Below are 21,322 nucleotides of genomic sequence, written 5' to 3' on the forward strand. Positions count from 1 at the left end.
GGCGTGCTGTGATTCATGGGGTCACAAAGAGTCGGACACGACTGAGTGACTGAACTGAACTGAACTGAACAGGTAAGTATAATTTTTAAAAAGTTTTTAAAAGGTTAACATTGAAACCCTGTTGTATTTCATCAAATTTGGGGGGTTATTGCCATTATTCAAAGAATTTTAAAAGTCACATTATATTCCAATTGTTGGATAAACCAAGTCATTCACTTGTACCTGGTAAACTGCAGCAAGTTACATTCCAATGTATTTCTCACATTTTCTACCTAACTCCTTCCCCAATGAAGAATGTTTTATTTGGCTGAAACTCTTATCTTCTGTTATTTATGTTCTCTAAAATGAAAAGATGCTTCTAAAATCTCTCATTCCTCTTTGATGGACAGCTCTGGCCCCCATAGTTATTTATCTTGCCTTTCCCTGAACTGCTGCACTTCAAAGTCAGCACTACACGGTTATTCAGTCTCTCCAGCCAAATATAAACTCACATTCTGAAATCATATTTTTTACTTTATTTTTATTCTATCAGCCCTCATTGATCGCCACCAATACCACTCAGGGTATGAGCATACAACAGTTAATTCACAGAGTCTTTTAATCACTGTGGCAGCAGAAACATCCAATCACCATAAGGCTCAAGAATTTTTTTAAATTGTTGGTTTATTTAATAACAATTTTGGTGATTAGTCTATTCAGCACAATGCGTGCCCCAAAGACAAATCTAAAGTCATAAATTATCAACCAAACACCTGGGGCTTAGGATCTAAAAAAGACCATAAGGCAAAGAAGCAGAATTTCCTGTACTTGTTTAGAGCACAGCCCCAGGACCAGTGTTACCACTCAGATGCCATCTGACTTCAGAAAAAACTACTTAATGTCTTTGTACCTTAAATTTACCAACATATTAATATAAAACAGGGTTGATAATACCAACCGAAGCACTAGTATAAAAAGTGCTGAATGTATGTCTGTCATTATTAATTACTCTTCAGAGAGGAACAGACAGACTCATCACTTTCAGAGACAGCCCCCGAATGGTCAACGGTGCCACCAATACTGAAATTACAATGGTGTCCTCTAAATTGACTTGATTACTTCTAGCCTCTTGTATGCATATGCATTGAACACTGATTAGGCAGTAATATCGACTGGGAGTGATTAACCACTGCCCTTCAGATTGTAGAAAGAAACACTGCTACCATTTTAACATGGCAGCAGAGAAAACAGAAGCATGGTAGTTTTCATTTTAGTTCAATACGAGGGAGTGAAACCACACCATTGGTGGTTAACACCCAGAGCTATCAGAAAACTCTTCTGGTAACTGATAAGATCATGAGATTCTATGGAGGTGAAAAAATCAACTACCACTGACCACTCAGACAAGTGAGCCGGAAACAGTGGGAAACCCTTCTCTTTGTGAAGAAGAGGAAGAAACACTTCCTCCCATGGCTTGACCTCTTTGTAAATCTACTCTACAGAGATTCCCTGTTGCAAGGGAAGTAAGGAAACAGCAAAATCTGCAAATACCTCCCAACATGTAATGAATGATCTGCTGATCTTTTCATCAGTTATCCTAGATGACAACACTCCTCATAAAGGCGTAAACTTTTCATTTAACTCACTTTACAGTATGTATGTAAGTTCACTTAGAATTCTCTTGAGGGTGGAGGACGAGGAAAGAAATGCAGGGCCAAGTTGCAAATGTGCTGGATAGGGCTTCAAAAAAAATACTTGTTCAACCCTTCTTGCAAGTTTCCTTTTTGTTCCAAATGCTGACCACCAAGAAGGGCTCTTAAGAGGAAGCCATTTTTGGTTGCCAAGGAAATTCTCACAAAGTCACAGGGTGTCTCTCAGATCTGAGAATAGCTTCTCCTCAAGGAGAAGCAATCAGAAACACAAAGGCGGCCAAGTCTACGACCACTGTATTTCTCACCTCTTTACCTCAAAATACAAGGCAGATTAGCCAGCTCAGAGATCCAATTAGACCAGGAAAATAAACCCAGTTTTAGCCTTGATATTTTCAGCTTCTGCAAAAAAAGTCCCCAAAGTGAAGTAGGAGGCAGATGCTAGTAACTGGGATCCTTTTCACTTGAATTTAGTCGCTAAGCTTTTAGTGGAGTGAATCACAAAGGAGAAACTCAAATCTGACTGGCAAACAGTATCCCAGCAGTGAGAAAGGTTTATTCAAGTGTTTAAAAGACGTAGGATGAAACTGACATAATCTTTTGGGAAGGTAATTGGCAATACAAGGTGATCCAGCAATTCCACTTACAAAAATTTCTCCTTCAGAAGTACTCATGAAAGAATGCAAAAAAACCCCCCCAAAACTCAGTTACAATGAGGACATTTCTTAAAGGCCTGCTTGTAATTGCAAAGAAATAAGTAAATATCTATTAACAGATTATTTAAATGAAACGTGCACTATGTAGCCTTTAAGGAAAACAAGGTAGATGTTTGTGGTACTGTTAGGTTTCTAAAAAATCCAGTTCCCAAACAATATGATCTCATTTGTAATTTATATAAGTAAGCATATGCATTTTTATGTCTAGAAAAAGTCTAGAAGACTATATCAACCTGCTAATAGTGGTTATTTTGACGGTGAGAATTTGTGAACTTTCATTTTCTATTTTATTCATTTTGTTCTGCTTGAATTTTTACAGCAATTTTGTATAACTATGAATCAGAAAAAAACTAAAGTTTAAAAAACACTATAGATAATAAAATGTTACTACAGCAGGTAAAGAATAAGTCAATGTTTATAGTTACACTTATTATAAAGGTTTGTTAAACATGCCCTTAGGGTGTTTACCAAAAGGGACTGTTGCTTTCTGGTTTTCCACTTTCAAGGGGGAAAAAAGGTGTTTTGGGGTTTTTTTTTAATGACGTTCTGATCAGAGGTAGGTAATATGTGGCATGAGAGCAGACATCCATTAAAGATAATTGTTGATGGCATTCCACTACTCTCTACAATCTACGTATATTCTTTGCATTGGGATACAGCAAACTGCTACACACTGAAAAGAGAAAAAAAGTGACTTAAATAAAAAAACATGCCAGATAACCACTTAAGGCATATAAACCCGGCAATGCCATTTGTTCAATGGTGAACCAGGGATTGCCCTGTGGTGCTCCTGGAGTTCTTAGATTCTTTCATGGGCACCTGTGGCTCAGACAGTAAAGAATCTGCCTGCAATGCAGGAGACCCTTGATCAGAAAGGATGGGGAAGAGCCCCTAGAGAAGGAAATGGCTATCCACTCCAATATTCTTGCCTGGAGAATTCCACGGACAGAAAAGCCTGGCAGACTACAGTCCATAGGGTCCTAAAGAGTCACAAACAGTCAGACTACACGACTAACACTCACTTCACAGGTACAGGTGAGATCAAGGCTCAGGAACCCCTTAGGCTGCTCTGTCCACACATCCTGATGCCTCTTTCAAAACAGTAAGGAGTAAGTTGCTTGTCACCATTAAATTCTTAGAGAGACCTCTGGTGAAGGTCTCATGAGTCATGTGTTTTACCAGGCAATATCAAAAAGAGCACATAAACAATCACTCATAAGCTCAGTCTCACTACTCTCAGTGGCCTACATTCACTTCTAGTGCATTAAAACATTTTAATTTTTATTAATAGTAACTAATAATTAATCTAACTAATAGTGCATGGAGAATATGCTAACTAGAAAACTCACTTTCTCCCTTATAATACTTTCATGGTACAGAAGAACTTGCTTTGTTGATAGGAATAAGGTCTTGACACCTACGACAAAACCCATTAAGAAACTGGCTCTTGTCTGTTGAGCTGTTTACTGCACTGCGGTGTTCATCCAGTGTTTAATTATAGGAACAACACCAGATGATCCAGAACATTAGCAGATTCTTCCATCCCATCACACACTATTCTCAGTGATCTTTTTTCAGAGTAAATCAGAATCCACCACTCTCTAGGTAAAATTCCCACAATAGTGTCTCTTGGTACTTAGAATACAATTAAAAGGTTCCCCTGTGCACTTGCCTGGCCTCGTCTACCTCTGCATACCTGCTTCCTTTGCTCCAGTCACTCTGGAATTTTTCTTATTCCTCTGTCTTGAATACAGCACACTCATTCCTGCCTCAAGGCTTTCCTCTTGCTTTTCATCCAGCCTAGAAACCTCTTTGCCCAGAACTTCTCTTCTCTGGGTAACCCTCCTACTTAAACCAGCTTTGCTGTACCTCTCCACATTATCCTACTATATTTTCTAGACAACACTTAGCATTGCATAACATTACCCTACTTGTTTATTTACTTATCTTTGTTATTTATTGTCTATCTGTCCCCTGAAGCACACAAGTTCCACGTGTCAAAAGATCGGTCTGTCTCATTTACCTCTGGAACCCTACCACCAAGAACATTTGCTAGCACAGAATATACTCTTTACATGGATCAGTGAGTTCAGCAGCCTACAATTATGGGGTGATTAAGAAGTTCAAATTTGCTGCAGCTGGCTTTCAATTTTACATGGTTCTAAATTTTACAAAAGATCTCTCCTTTTCTCACCTGAAAACACAACATAGAGCTGAGATTACCTGAGACAAGTTTATCTACTTCACTTTCAAGCTGACACATAACCTGTTTTTAAATGAAGGCTAGCTTTCTGATCGAGATAAATGGCTTTCACAGGAAACACAACAGTATGAAAATGCGGAAATTCAACTGTCAGTTTCAACTGGGACACAGGTTCTTAAAATCAGTATGAATATCTGTGCTTCTCAAACTCTACTAATAATTAGTTGTTAATTCTTTCAGAATATGGGAGAGAACACAAGGTGGGAGGAGGAGGCTACAGAAGGTTAAATTTCTTGTAGAGAAGGAAAAGAGAATGACAAACATCAGTTTTGTTCATTATCTCAGCGACAAGCTAAACCCCTGGGAAAGGGGCTCCAAAGATAACCAGTGCCGCGGTGTTGCCAGTTCTCATCAAGGACTCCTGGTCAAAGGAAACTTGCAGCCACAGAGACCCTCTCTGCAGTTACTAACACCGCAGTGACTAAGCACATCTCATGACTGTAACCACCTCCTCACAACATGCCTTTCTTCTCGGGTTTTCACAGATGTGATTCCATCTGGAGCTTTCTCAGCAGTGTCTCACCGGTCCCTGAACACGTGCAAAAGACAGTATCATAACGTGAGCAAATACAAGCCCTTCCCCACCGCTGTGCCTTCTCTGAGGAGCAGAGCAAGACCACCCATGCTCTGTGTGAAACAGAGGGGTTTCTGTCTGAGTGCTGAAAAAAGAAAAGCAAATGCTATTGTACTTTTCCATTACTATGAATACGAAATAGCTATGAATGCTAAGGGAAGCTGTATGTGAGCCTCAGGATGGAAATCAAAATAATGAAAGCATCATCTCAGCTGAATTTAGGTGAAAGCGTCAGTCGCTCAGTCATGTCAGACCCTTTGAGACACTGTGAACTGTAGCCTGTCAGGCTCCTCTGTCCATGGAATCCTCCAGGCAAGAAGACTGGAGTGGGTAGCCATTCCCTTCTTCAGGGGATCTTCCTGACCCCAGGATTAAACCCAGGTCTCCTGCATTGCAGGTGGACTCTTTACCATCTGAGCCACCAGGGTGACTCACTCCTATATTCCACATGTGTAAGAAAGGATTAGGGGCATGTCCAATCACAAGATGTATCTTTCTAGATTCCATTTTAAGACAGTCATGGCTGAGCAGTTTCAAAGTTCTACCTGGTTTACTGATTTCATCCTCTTACTCCCTGACAAAAAATTTTAATTCAGGTCTGTCTCTACACAGACCAGGATTTCAAAAATAGAGATCACAAAGTATATTAAGGATAATAGTGTACTTAAAAATAATGCAAAAACTGGTTACAGTACCCTTTAGAAATTAACGTTAGGCCCAGTTCCACCAGGAAATCTATGGATAAGTTCTCAGGTAAGCTGGCTAAATAATCAGTATCAAGGAAGTGATGACTAGTTAAGAAGTTACAAGGATATGTGTGCAGAAGTGTCTCTCTAAGCATCTGCAAGAAATTTATCTACTGCTTTCACTGCAATCTATAGACTGTGATTTCACTTAACATTTATGTAATTGTGAGATGTTATTGCATTGCTCAAAAATGTGGGAAAAAAAAAGCCCTTTTAAACAGTCATCGTAGAGAGACTTCACTGGCAGTCCAGTGGTTAAGATTCTGCACTTCCACTTCAGGGGGTACAGGTCTGATCTAAGGTTGAGGAGCTAAGAACCCACGTGCCTCACAGTCAAAATGCCAAAACATAAAAAACAGAAGCAATAGTGTTAACAAATTCAATAAGCACTTAAAAAAAGAAAAGATCCACACCAAAAAAAAAAAAAAAAATCTAAAAAACACAAAAGGAAATAAAAAATAAAAATAAATTAAAAAGTCATTGTACCACTGAGCACAGTATTTCCTCCAGAGAGTTAAAGCTACAAGGTAAAATAGTAAGAAGGAATTTTCTTATTCTCACAGATGATTCCATACTCACATGAAAATTATAACTAACCCATTGCATTTGATAAGCACCCACAGAATTTATAAATTTTTTTTTCAAAAACAGAAAAGAAATAAAAGGTAATAGAAAAACAAATCAGTCTAAGGTAATTGGGGAAGATAACTGGATAATGAAGAAAAAAAATTCTCCATAGCAACAAAATAGAGATTATTTATGTACATTTACAAGTCAATGAGCTCCAGATGTATTTTTTAAATCTACTTCTCCCCAGGTGTTTTCTTTTTTTTGCCTAATAAATATAACATCCAAGTTGGAATATTGTTGAAGCGTTGCATCATCTAAATTTTGGCGATGCTCTTTCTTCTGCCGTTAACTATTGTGAGCTATTTCTCAATAAAGCAGCCGCTACTGAAATTGTAAGTACTAGGCTTGGCAGAGCCAGACAGAAAAAGTGCAGCCCACAGATCTGTTTCTTCTGTTTTCCCAAAACAGAATCTCATAAAAAATATGCCCTCAAATTTTGTCACTATGTAGCTGTCAGAAAGAGAAATTCTGCTTCTCTTCCTATCTCTGAACATTAAATCCATTCCTTGTGCTACTGGGAAGTTATATAGCTCCAGGAAGCTGTGAGGTACCATCGCAACTGTTCAAATTGTATCCAGGCAGAATAATCAGTCCATCAGAAAACTTCAGTTCCAGTTGGATGCAAGTTTTTTGGGCCAACTTGGAAAAGCATACCGAACAAGTTTGACTTTACTGCCAAGATCATTTCCAGGACATTGGCTAATTAATTATAAAAGCTTTTTCAAAACAAATTTGAGCCTGGCAACCTTTTTTCCTACCCAAACAGAGAAAAAGCAGGCTAAAAAATAAAAAGCCCAAGTTTATTGCAGGGTTTTGTGTGTGTGTGTGTGTGCCAGGGTTTCATCTTCTTAGCAAGCCTATTTTCTTCTTCTCACCAGAAAATGATCCAGGAGCTTTTGTATTTGAAGTTAATAAGACTGTAGGTATATAAACTGGAAATATTAGTTTGCATTTGTACTCTACTTCTGATTATAGAGGAGATCATGGGTCAGTTACAAAGCGCCTCTTTAAACTCTTTTGTGGGAAGCAAAGATGAAGTTTCTTTCTCTTTGAGGGGATGAAGGGTTCATTGGATGAACAATGGCTATTGTATTAGATAAATGAAGATGGACAGTTGCTCTTTATAATGATATACGCATCACCTGCATTTTCTAGCTTTGAAAACAAAAAGAACAAAATTCCTGAATTAAATCTTCCTGGTTTCAACATCATATGAACCTTGATGAATAGGAGACATTGGAGATAGGCATCAGAGATTCTGGTTTTAAGGACGACACAGGCTTTATTTAGTTAAATCAACTAAATCATAATGTTCCAACCTATTTCTTCTAACTGGGAATCAAAATCTTATGTAATAAACATCTTAACCCATCAAATTTCTTTTGTATATGCTCAGATATGAAGACAACCAAGAACGTAAGAAATTTCTCTCAACATTTACCAGCAGCTATTGACAAATGCCTGACAAGAGAACTGTCTCGAGTAAAAGAAGTCTTCCTAAGAAATTGTCAACCCAGATTTTCCTAACTTCCTTATCCTGTATCAAGGCTCCAATAAATCTCATAATTAGAATGCTGCTTTGTCAATCGTTGGAGCCAAAATGTACAAAATAGTTTTGAGTAAAATTCTCAACAAGTCCTAGTGGACTGAGTTTTCCCTTTCAGTAGTGTTATGATCCTACCAATGCATTCAATGTTTAGACAATCATCCTTCACAGTATTTCAAGAGGTAGGCCAATGGTAGGAAGGAGTGCTATCCATATTAGCATTTAAGAGTAGGTGGCAACTTTAGAAGTCAAGAATTAATCTCAATGCTGGGGCAGGGGTGGCGGGGGTGGGCAGTGCAGTAATTAAGCCTAACCAAAGCACAGTCTCTCTTCTGGGAAACACAGGTAAGTTAAAATGAGAAAGATTACACCAGATTTCAGAGAATCTTCAAAGCTGGCATATTCTGAACTTAACTTGATAGAAGCCAGTATAAGCTTTTGACCTGAGGGGAAAGATAAGAACAATAATATGAAAAATGTATTGAATTAGGAGAAAATGGGGACAGGGTTATTCCAAAGGTGGTTAGAAGAAGAATAAAGAAATCAATGTCACTTTACAAGAAAGAACATAATTTCACCTTTCCAGTACTTTTGGGAATTCACTAAGGTCTGAAAACCTCTGTCTAAAGAGAAACATGGTTGTAAATAAGGTGTCATTGCCTTAGGAATATATAATTGAGATTTATTTATTTATTCAAGTAGAATTTTCAACCCATTAGCTCAAATAACTCATTTTATTCTTTAATGCAAAGTACAAAAAGTTCCAAAGAATTGATGTCTTCCAACTGTGGTGCTGGAGAAGCCTCTTGAGAGTCCCTTGGACAGCAAGGAGATCCAACCAGTCATAAAGGAAATCAGTCCTGAATATTCATTGGAAGGACTGATGCTGAAGCTGAAGCTCCAATACTTTGGCCACCTGATGTGAACTGACTCATCTGAAAAGACCCTGATGCTGGGATTGAAGGCAGGAGGAGAAGGGAATGACAGAAGATGAGATGGTTGGATGGCATCACTGACTCGATGGACATGAGTTCGAGCAAGCTCTGGAAGATGGTGAAGGACAGAGAAGCCTGGTGTGCTGCAGTCCATGGGGTGGCAAAGAGTTGCACACGACTGAGCGACTGAACGACAACAAAGTACAAAATTATACCTAGTCACATTTTTAACTAGTTCAAGTCCAGATACTCACTCAACTAGGAAAATGATCCAGTTTCTATTATATTCTTTTTAAAAGAAAACATATTGAGGTTCCAAACTTAATTGCTTTTCATTTCAAATGGGTTACTTACCATATATTTTAATAAGCAAACACACAGCTAAAAAGACTATCATTACCTTTGCCTGAAGTATCCCCCCAAAGTTCACAACAGACAGCATTCCCTAGCCCTTCACAGTTCACCAGAGCACTTTTTTTTATAAATTACCTATTTAAGCACTACAATAAACCTGAGGTAGGAGTTATTATTACTATCTTAAAGCTTAGAGAACTATAGTTTCAACATTTAAACTGCCCAAGTGAAGATCTCTGGACTAAGCTAACTCTTATCTTCTGGACTTCAAATCCCTTCACAAACTGCTTCCCCTTCTTTCCAAGGAAGTGAGAATAAAAAAAGCCATCAACATATATTGGTTCAATTTAAGTTAGGAAACCACCATTTCTCATCTCTTCCCAGCATCTTCTAGATATACTTTGTCTTACACTTTAAAGAAGCAAGAATTCCTGGCTTACCTGGTCCTTCTCTGGTTTATCAGAAATGTCATTCAGGCTGGAAGAAGTCAGATTCCTGTGGGTCATGGCTGGGCTACCTGTAAAAACAGAATGGGACCGTCATTAAAGACTTCTTGTAAAAAACGCAAAGCTTCTGGTTGTACACTTCATGAACGCTAGTAGATGATGATGGGAATGGTGATGGTGCTTGAGCTGTGTTAGGACTCTCCCGAAGAGTTTTCCAGAGTTGGAAAGTAAGGTGAGAGAACTAACATGGTTAAACAAAAAATATCTCAAAGACCTTGTTTAAGTCTTCTTTCTTGGCTTTGAAAGAAAGATGTAAAACTTATACTCATAAAAATAAATTTACTCCTGGTTTTGGCTTGCCATTTACACACATCCTAATTTATCTATTTCTTTGCCTATAGATGTGGGCTCCTTCCTTATTTCAGCAAAGCTGGCCCCAGGACAAAAGGCCTGGACCTCCTCTCCGTCAGCCTCTGCAGTCCTTCCTAGGCGCCACCTGCTCTGATCAACCCCCCAAACCATCTGTATTCCATTCTCTGACTAACATTTTATCAAGAATATTTCTCCTTAGTGGGCATCTGAGCCAGAACCCCTATACTTTTCCTCAGTGTTATCACAGCTCCCCTTACTTCCTGCATTCCCATTTACCAGATTAAAATAAGCATATCCCATCTTCCTCCCTAATATGCCAAACCTCTCATTCAAGTCAAGGGACAGATTTTATCAGGAATATTCCATGGGCAACAAGCTCCACAGCACTATGGGTGCTGTAGATAAAATCCACCGGCAAATCAACCAGTGACTTCAGATACAATCACACAAGAACAGAGAGGGGGCCATCTAGATGAGAACCATTTTCAAATAGACTGGTTAATCAACAAAATACTGAGCTTTCATTTTGCAGGTGAACTTGAAATTTCTTGGCTTACTAAGCAAAAGAATAACTTTTCAAAGGCAGGGTGTTTGACCCACCCCTGCAAGGTGCTGAGTAATGTGTTCCCCATTTAATCCTCAGCGATCTGACTCAGTCTGGTCTTCACACTAAAAGGACAAGGGTTGAAAAACAAGCACCCAAGTTCGAACACAGCTTCATGCTTGGTTCCATATAATTCTTCAGATCACAGACTTCCATTTCTTCAGGCCAAAACATCAACACAAAATTCTATCAAAGATTAAAATCTACTCCTAATAATTTAATGTCTATATAACAGCTGCTCATTAAATAATATAATTGTCTTTAACTACTAGATCAATTTTCTTGAGCTGGCAAAACCAGAATTATTTTCCACTCTGCTGCATTTCATTGAGTAAGCATGGCCCAGATCTCTTAAACCCTTTACCTGGTAGGATGTTTTATTCTAGGAAAATTTAAGCACAGGGCATTTTTCAAAGGAAAGTAACATCTGAAAAACTGCTTTACAAGCACAATTAAAAGAACCTCTTTGAAAGCCACATTTTCTTCTCTGAACCACATACAAGGTTTCTATGGTCTTCAATACAAAAGGCGCCAGGCACAAACATGAATGCCCCCAAATAATGCTGGGCTAGAAACTAACAGGAATTGATAAGTACATACAATTTTGTATTTTACATTAAAAAACAAAACCAGTTTTTTTTTTAACTAAATGGGTGAAGATTCTACCTACATAAGCAAAAGAAAAAACAACTGAACTATTTATTCTTTTTTCCCCTGAACTTTAAACTTTTTATTTTGTATTGGAGTATAGCCAGTTGACAATATTGTGGTAGTTTCAGGTGAACAGCAAAGGGACTCAGCCACACATATACACATATCCATTCTCCCCTCAAACCCCTCTCCCGACCAGGCTGGCACATAACACTGAGCAGAGTTCCATGTGCTATACAATAGGTCCCTGTTGGTTATCCATTTTAAATATAGCCGTGTGTACATGACCATCCCAAACTCCCTAACTATCCCTCCCCACTCAGCAACCATAAGTTCGTTTCCTCAGTCTGTGAGTCTCTTTCTGTTTTTTAAGTAAGTTCATTTGTATCATTTCATTTTAGACTCCACATATGAGGGATGTCATATGATATTTCTCCTTCTGTATCTGACTTAACTTACTGAATTATATATTCTTAAAGCAATGAAGCCTTAGCAATCCTAAATTAAAAGCAGCTTATGTAAATTAATAGGTATACTGATTTCTAATTATTAAATCAATTGTATATAAGTATGAATACTGAAATGAATTTGAAAGCAATTTTTCACTAAGTAATTTAAATTTTCTAGGCAAAATTCTAAACTCATTGATTTACACTGGAAATTCTTCATAAATACTTCGAAGGTACATTTCACCCAAGCACTGTCCTGCTGCTGTTGCTGCTGCTGCTGCTAAGTCACTTCAGTTGTGTCCAACTCTGTGCGACCCCATAGACAGCAAAATCTGAAGCAAACAAGTACGGTTTCCATTATAATGGTAATCCTGACTGATGTTACAACTTTTCCAAGAAAGCTCATATACTGCCGCATTTCTCTTGTTTCTGAAAGACAGTTACAGGATAACTATCTGTATTTGTATTATACTGCAGGGGGGCGGGGGGACATAGAAAAGGCACAGGAACAAGGAAGATGCAGGAACCAGATGGGGAAGAAGAGGCCACTGTTAGAAACAATCACATCCATTGTCCCTCCCAACTTTATCTGATTCTCATTAATAAAAGTAATATTAACAGTTTCACTGATGTTTAACTTTGTAACACACTGAAAGAATTCAGAAGTCAACACTTCTAGGTAAACCTTAAGCAAAGATGATCAGCATTCTTGCACCTTTTCCACCTCCCTCCCTAGTAAACTCTCCACCTCTGCCCTCCACAACACCCTGAACCAAAGACAAAGGCTTCCCAATGTCCCAACTCAGTAGTTCCCAAAGTATGGTCCCCAGACCAGCAGTAGCAGCATCACCTGAGCACGTATTAGAAATGCAAATTCTTGTGATTCACCCCAGACCAATTATATCAAATGCTGGGTATGGGGCCAAGCAAGGTGGGTTTTACCAAACCTTTGAAATGATTTTGAAGCAAGCGAAAGCTGGAGAACCACTACTCTAAATAAACCAGTTTCTTAACCACAGGGTGTGTCCTAGTTGGAACTGAACTGCATGAAACATACATAAATTAAAGTAGCAAAAGAGGCAGATCTGATAACCTTGTCTTCCTGCAAGCCATTGCTCAAAACCGTCACATCTCAAGTAAATCGTGGAGTTAGCTTCTTTGCCACATAAACACACACAAAAAGGACTGTCCACAGCCTTTCCTCTAAATCTTCACCTACACAATCAATAGGCTTCCCTGGTAGCTCAGATGGTAAAGAATCTGCCTGCAGTGCAGGAAACCTGGGTTCAATCCCTGATTTGGGAAGATCTCATGGAGAAGGATCTCATAGAGGAGGATGAGAAGGTTGAATCACATCACCAATGCAATGGACATGAACTTGGGCAAACTTTGGGAGATAGTGAGGTACAGGGAGGCCTAGCATGCTGCAGTCCATGGGGTCGCAAAGAATCAGACATGACTGAAGTGACTTTAGCACACACACATTCAATGAATAACTTTGTTATCGGAATTCACTATTTAATCAGCCTTTTCCAGAAACACATCACCCAAATCAAAGAAGGCAAGGACAAGAGATTACAAACCAGATTATACCTGGGAATCAGAAATTTCCGTGTGGCACTTTAGCAAACCTGGGAAACTTACACAAAGAGTCCCTAACAATGTTCTACCATGGATAATCTGTACCCAATAGTCAATAAGACACACTGTCAGGCTAACTCAGTGTTTTCTAGAGTTTTGGCCTATTAATGTAAACTCAATACACTGCAATATTGAGGGAGTGGGGGTAGCAGAAGCAAATGTCATTGTGAATCAAATGTACCCAAAAGTATGCTGCTTCTTGTGCAGGTAAAGATGTATCTGCTCAGAGCAGCAGAGAATGCAGTGGTTGGGTAGCATCACCGACTCAACAGACATGAATTTGAGCCAACTCTGGGAAATAGTGGAGGACAGAGGAGCCTGGGGTGCTGTAATCCACGGGATTGCAAAGAGTTGAACACAACTTAGCTACTGAACAACAACCACCACCAGTAGGCCTTTCTTTCTAATATACAGGCCAAATGAATGTTTTATAACTGCTCTTGGTCTAAAGCAATTTTGTGTTTTTCAAATCTGATTTTTACAACAGAAAAAGAAGAACCAGCCTTGAGTGAATAATCATAATAATTTCCATATTATTGTATTTTGGCCATAAGAAAAAGAAAGCTTGGAGGAGCACATTTTCAAGCAGTTTCACACAATTGAAAACAATTTCATTTTCAAAGTACCCACTTGGCAGGTACATACTGTCTTCTATAAAAATTAATAACATTCTGTACAAAGTTTGAAAATCGTTGTTATTCTTTAGCACACATGTAGCAATTCATAAAGTCCTTTGCAATTGTATCTGTTAGATACTATAAAAAGAGGTAGGAGAATGTACAGCATAGAAAAATGATGATACTTATATGTGTACATGTTAAGTAAAAATGTAAATATGTATGTGATGCAATGACAGACACATAAACTGACCTCCCCATCTCATACCCTCATAATGAGACTATAGGATATAGTCTCTGTACACCTCACTGACTCACTGATACTTTTTCCCCCTATGTTGACATAACAAATCTACTTTAAGATGTGTATATCTAAGATTAAGGGTCAACTAATCTTTCTGGACTCTTGAGAGTCCCTTGGACTGCAAGGAGATCCAACCAGTCCATTCTGAAGGAGATCAGCCCTGGGTTTTCTTTGGAAGGAATGATGCTGAAGCTGAAACTCTAGTACTTTGGCCACCTCATGCAAAGAGTTGACTCATTGGAAAAGACTCTGATGCTGGGAGGGATTGGGGACAGGAGGAGAAGGGGACGACAGAGGATGAGATGGCTGGATGGCATCACTGACACAATGGACGTGAGTCTGAGTGAACTCCAGGAGTTAGTGATGGACAGGGAGGCCTGGCGTGCTGCGATTCATGGGGTTGCAAAAAGTCGGACACGACTGAGAGACAGAACTGAACTGAAGTAGTTTAATTTACATTATCTTACTTAATCCTCAGATAAACACTCTGAGATCAGTATCATTATTACCACTTACACATAAACAAAATGAACTTCAAGTTCATGATCACACAGCAAGTTTCAATTTAAATCCAGATCTCTTAATAACAATCTAGGGGTGTGGGGGTGGGATTGGTCTCTCTATGTTATTTACATAAAAAAAACATATTAACTTCATCATTTTCAATGAAGAGAAAATAAAATGTACAACCACAAAAGATATATCCTATTTCTATGGCAATTAGGTGCAATATAAAATCACCAAGGAGGTTTAAGCCAAAAATGTTCTTGGTTTCCAATTTAGCTTCTCCCAAAGATGGAGTCTGCATTTCTTTACTTTTTCATTTTCATAAAGTAAAGGAGAAAAATATTCAACTCAGCTACTCTGCTTGCCACAGTGATTGAATAGTAGCCCGAAACCACAGCTCTGTGAAAAAGGAGAAAGGATACTAAAAGCAATAGCAAAGTAATTATAAAAGCAATAATGCTACACACTTCTGAATGTCCTAAGTCACAGTCATAGCCAAGTGTTTGTAAGATTCCACAATGAACGTACAGCCAATTCTCCACTATTTCCATACTGGTTTTCCACCTTTCAAGAAATTTTGCAATATCATCCCATTTCAACCACTAAGAACAGGAATATAACAGGACAGGGATAATAAATCTGTTAAGATATAACAAGTTTGACTGAGAAAGTCCTTCTAGAAGGAATAGCTGAGATAAGCTTGAATTCTGTCAGATCAGTTTCCTAGTCTTCATGGCAAAAGACCACCAAGAGCTGTCCCCACCAAAAGTAATTTTAAAAAAAGCATGTCATCAAGACCTCCAACCCATTCTCAGTGCCCACCTCCAAATAAAATGCAGAAATATTTAAAATACAAATATGAGACTAAAGAACATTTAAAATTTTATCAGTAAGAGCTCTTTGAAAGAATCTCATAACTAACAGAAAATCAGTTTGGATATTTTTGCTTGTACAACTTTTAATTATTTTGTTTTATTTAGAGGATTTCTGTTGTTTGCTCATGATTTAATATCATGTAAACTCCAAGAACACAAAGCCAAGGCCTTTGGTTTGTCTTGTTCACAGCTACAGCCCCAGAGCTTGGCACTGGTGGCACTTAATAAATATTTGTGAATGAATGAATAACAGCAACTGGGTATCACTTTACTTCCATTTGGAGTTACTACTATAAACACTACTGTTCAAAGTCTATTTCCTATGGAGGGAGATGCAATGTGCAGACTCCAAGAAACTTCAGGCTTGGAAAGCCTTAGAGTAAATAAGGAAGAAGTTTGTAGCTGGCCCAGAACTAACGGAATGGAAAGACACTGCCAAACTGGCTAAATGCCTGTCAGTCAGCAGTAGAAAGAGAGGTAAGAAGCAACAAACGTGAGAAAGAGACACCCTGGGTGCAGGAAGAATCAGGTGAGAATGAGCGGAGACACAAGGGAAGGTGCCAGGGCTCACTGCAAGGAAAGGACAGCCTTGGGTAGAGAAAAGTCTGGGGAACAGAGATAAAGAATGAGGTTGGTTTGGAAAGTTAAAGAAAATTTGGAGGAAGGAAGACGACATCAAAAGATCCAGATAACTATGGAAGTACGTGAGTCAAGTTCTAGCCAAAAGCTGAAGTCATCCCTAATGTGTGGGGCAAGGATGAGGGAGAAGACATCCTTACAGAGAGAAATGGAAGAAAGCAGAGGCCAAGGCAGTGCAAACACAAAGACTATTCTCTGTTTTAAAGACCATTCTCTATCTTTTTGAGATCTCTGCTGTCTACATGCCCCTTGATAATCTACCCACCCTCAACTTCTTTGACCCTATTTTCTGTGTTTTTGAATTTTCTGAACTACTCTGTTGGCTTTTCCCAAGATTCAGTGTTAGGGCTTCAACATCTCAATGTTGAATACATAGCCTTCATTTCTTCTAAGTCTTTTTAAATTTCAACCAGCAAAAGCAAAATCCTCTCACCAGAGTGACTCCCATTCCCAATCCAATGATATTGCACTGGATATTTAATTTTTATTATGATATAAAATAAAAATTAAATATTTATTATGATCTAAAATGGCTTCCCTGGTGGCTCAGAAGGTAAAGAGTCCGCCTGCAGTGCAGGAGACCCGGGTTTGATCTCTAGGTCGGGAAGATCCCCTGAAGAAAGAAATGGCAACCCACTCCAGTATTCTTGCCTAAAAAATGCCATGGACAGAGAAGCCTGGCAGGCTACAGTCCATGAGTTCGCAAAGAGTCAGACACGACTGAGCAACTTCACTTTATGATCTAAAATACATAGTTAAATTTTTTAAAGGCATTTCATTCTCTTTCTGTGCACACACAATACACACGTGACATTTGAAAAATCTCTAATCAGTTGCGGAAACATTCAGAAACAAACAAGGACTAAAAAACTTACTAAAATAGGAAAGACTCCATAAAGGACTTCAGGGCATCTGTGGTCCCTGTGATTACATATAGTGTTTGTAAGTCTTTGTGTCACCTGCACTTGTGTGCATGCACACACACAAACATAAAACTATGAACCAAAAGTTACCCTGTACAAAGAATATAGGTGGAAGCACAGAAAATAATTTATTACCTTATCTCATGAAAGTAGAAAAAGAAAAGAACAGTGATGTCAGCAAGACTATGCTACTTAGTAAGAGGGTGAGTTAGAAAAATCAATGGAAGATTAAGAATCAAGGAAAGGAACATCTCACTATCTTCATGACCCAAAGTGATTTTACTAAATACTCTCTCATCAGGTTGAGGACCTGTGATAGGTCCCCACAGCCACAGTATTCCAAGCACATGTAACAGTGTCAGATTTCCTAATTTGGACTCCCTTATATCTGTATGTTGATACTGGATCCAAGACATAGTAAAAATTTCACTAATTAATGGAGAAGTTCTCTGAATTGATGAAGTGTCTAAATTTAAAACAATTTAAGAAAGCTACCAATTCAACTTAGTATATGACTTGGTAAATGCGTTTATCCTTCTCCCTTCCTAGATAGTTTTAAAATAACAGATTAAAAACAAAAAATTATAAAATCACATCAATTAAAAAAATTAATAGACAACCAACAGAGACAAGAGACTTCAAAAACTTTCTAGAAGCAAAAGAATAGGTAAGTGTATTAGAACCTGAGAGCGGATCAAGAGGGAGGGAATGAAAAAAAAAGAGTATTACAACTTGATACTATTTGTGCTACATAGAAACTACAGTGTGAAATATGTGGAGGAAGTTATGGAGTCAAAAAAGAGATCTTCCATGAAAAACACTGAAGAAGCGCCACACTGGAAGAGGCCAAGTCCAATGGAGGCCCAAGTAAGATGCAAACAGAAAGGGATGAGTTCATGGAAAGTCACTGCACCTAAAGTTTGCTACCATCCCAGGGGGTGCACACCCAGCAGCTGAGGCATTTACACCACAGGGTTCATTGCTGAAGTGGGATTTAGAAAAGACCAGACAATCAGCAGGAGTTTGTACCTCATAGCAAAATCTTCTGATTTCAAGCATTCAGCATGACAGGATGACATTTCCTACTCACTCTAAAACAAATCCTCTTTCAGTTCAGTTCAGTTGCTCAGTCGTCTCCGATTCTGTGCTACCCCATGGACTGCAGCAGGCCAGGCCTCCCTGTCCTTCACCATCTCCTGGAGCTTGCTCAAACTCATGTCCATCGAGTCGGTGATGCCATCCAACCATCTCATCTTCTGTCACCCCCTTCTCCTCCTGCCTTCAATCTTTCCCAGCATCAGGGTCTTTTCTAATGAGTCAGTTCTTTGCATCAGGTGGCCAAAGTATTGGAGCTTCACCTTCAGCATCAGTCCTTCCGGTGAGTATTCAGGACTGATTTTCTTAGCATTGATTTACTTGAATACAAATCCTCTTACTTGAATACAAATGAACAACTGAGAATTATCAGATATATGAGAGGAAGCCCAAGAGTAAACACACACACAACCAAATCACAACTTCAATAAAAGAATTATAATTTAGAAAACTTAAATAAAGATTCTTACTAGTTTGCAAGAGATTTGAGAAGATACTGTATCCATAAAATGTGGACAGAATGCTATAAAAAATGGAAAAGGAAAATGCTTTACAGTTATAATAATTTTCAAGACTACTATTACTATCAAGATGTGATAGTAATAAATGTATATGGGCTTCCCAGGTGGCACAGTGGTAAAGAATCCCCCTACCAATGCAAGAGATGCAAGAGATGTGGGTTCGACCCCTGGGTCAGGAATACACCCTGAAGAAGCACATGGCAACCCACTCCAGTATTCTTGCCTGGAGAATCCCATGGACAGAAGAGCCTGGTGGGCTACCGTCCATGGGGTCACAGAGAGTCGGACACAACTAAAGCAACTTAGCATATAGCATATGGGTTAGAAAATAAAATCAAGTGAATCTTCTGAAAAAGTAATGGTCAAGGGGGCAAAGATGCAGAAAACATGAGAGTACAGAGTATCAATCCATGAAGGCCAATTATAAAGACATATTAAGAGTCCTACTAAGCAGAACAAGGAAAATAGAAAAGATAATGCTATTACAGAGAATATCCTACAGCTAAATTAAGGACACATTTCTTCAATTACAAAGGTCCCTAGAGAAAGTAAACAAAACAGACCACATACACACAATCCACCACTGTACGTAAATAAATCATTAGGAAACTTCACAACACTGAAAGTGAAGAGAATACCCTAAAACTTTCTATCTAGAGAGAAAAGCAGTAAGAACTGCACTTGGAATTCTCTTAAGCAACACAAAAACAGAAGAAGAGAACGAAACTATGCTTTCAGAGTTCTGGAAGAAATAGTGTTTTCAACTTTCAACTGTATACTCATCTAAACTATCAATCAAGTGTGAAAAAACAATAAGGAAACTTTCAACCGGAAAAAAAAAAGAAAAGAAAACCAAACAAAATGTCAACCTTTATATGCCCTTTCATACAAAGTTATCTGAAACGTGATTTGGCAAAATGAAAAAAACAAAGAAAAAGAGATGGATGGTCTCCAATTTAGGAGAGGATTGAGAGTAAATGCTAGAACAGAAGCTGTGCAGCAGGTCTCGGGGCAGCGGTATCTTAAGACGCAGGAAAATAGAGTAGGGAAGAGAGGAGACAGCAAGGAGAGACCAGTGAGAATGAAGCAGCCATAGGGTTTATCCGGGCCCTTCAGATATTGAAAGAACTTGGGGATACAGGAACAATAGGCAATTTGAAAAAATACAATTTAAAACTGCAGGTTAAAAAAAAAAACTGTACAAGAAAGAAAATGTAATTATAAACCATGCCATAGCTTTAAAGTACATTCCTATTGTCATAATAATGTAAATACTATTTATGAATTTCTGACTTTAACATCAACTGACAGAAAAAGAACAAATGTATTTATAGATAAAGACAAGGATGTAAATCTAACCAATATTGACAATAAAGGGGCTTCCTTGGTGGCTCAGATGGTAAAGAGTCTGCCTGCAATGCAGGAGACCCAGTTTGATCCCTGGGTCGGGAAGATCCCCTGGAGAAGGGAATGGCAACCCACTCCAGTATTCTTGCCTGGAAAATCCCATGGACGTAGCTGCCTGGTGGGCTATAGTCCATGGATTCACAGAGTCAGACATGCCTGAGCAACCTTCACATACTGACAATAAATAGAAGTACCAATGACAGAAATATGGAAGTAAAAGTGAGGAGAGGGCCAAGGAAGAGCAGGAAACTAATATTCTTTACTGACAAACTGCTGCTTAGTCACTCAGTCATATCTAACTCTCGGCAACCCCAAGGACTCTAGCCTGCCAGGCTCCTCTGTCCATAGAACTTTCCAGGCAAGAATTATGAAGTGGGTTGCCATTCCTTTCTTTAAGGGATCATCCTGACCCAGGGATCACACTCATATCTCTTGCTTCTCCTGCACTGGCAAGAGGATTCTTTACTACTGAGCCACCTGGGAAGCACAAGATCTTTTGAAAAAATAAAAATTAATAGGAAATATCTAAGATTGATAAATCAGAAATAGCAAGATAAACTTATTATATAAAGATAAGAAGATAACCATGACAAAGCTAAAAGGAAATAGACACAATTAAAAGCATTAAAAGTGACTGCTCCAAGGACAGGGTCTGTAAATAGGGAAGATAATACAAAGGAGCTTGTTTTTCATTAGAAGTCCTCTGTTTACTTCAATTTCATGATTATGTACATACAATACTTTAATAAAAAATCTTAATACATATGTTTATGCATCATATGATAGTGTTAATTAAATCTACTTTTATTATTTTGAAATACCTGAGATTAAGTTGTCTATTGATTAGTAGACAATCTTGGGAGTTCTAATTAAATCAAA

General features: G+C 38.5%; 1 protein-coding gene across 8 annotated transcripts in view; it reads right to left on the reverse strand.

Moving 5' to 3' along the window:
* SLC4A4 (solute carrier family 4 member 4) overlaps nucleotides 1-21,322 on the reverse strand; it is a 363,718-nt gene that overhangs the window by 138,561 nt on the left and 203,835 nt on the right. For all 8 annotated transcript variants that reach the window (XM_044945800.2, XM_044945799.2, XM_044945801.2 and 5 more), the window contains one exon: nucleotides 9,833-9,909. In XM_044945800.2, the coding sequence (XP_044801735.2) occupies nucleotides 9,833-9,909 (77 nt within the window). The remainder of the gene's footprint in view (nucleotides 1-9,832; nucleotides 9,910-21,322) is intronic.

Source organism: Bubalus bubalis, chromosome 7 (genome assembly GCF_019923935.1).
Source record: "Bubalus bubalis isolate 160015118507 breed Murrah chromosome 7, NDDB_SH_1, whole genome shotgun sequence".
NCBI classification, from domain to species: Eukaryota; Metazoa; Chordata; class Mammalia; order Artiodactyla; family Bovidae; genus Bubalus; species Bubalus bubalis.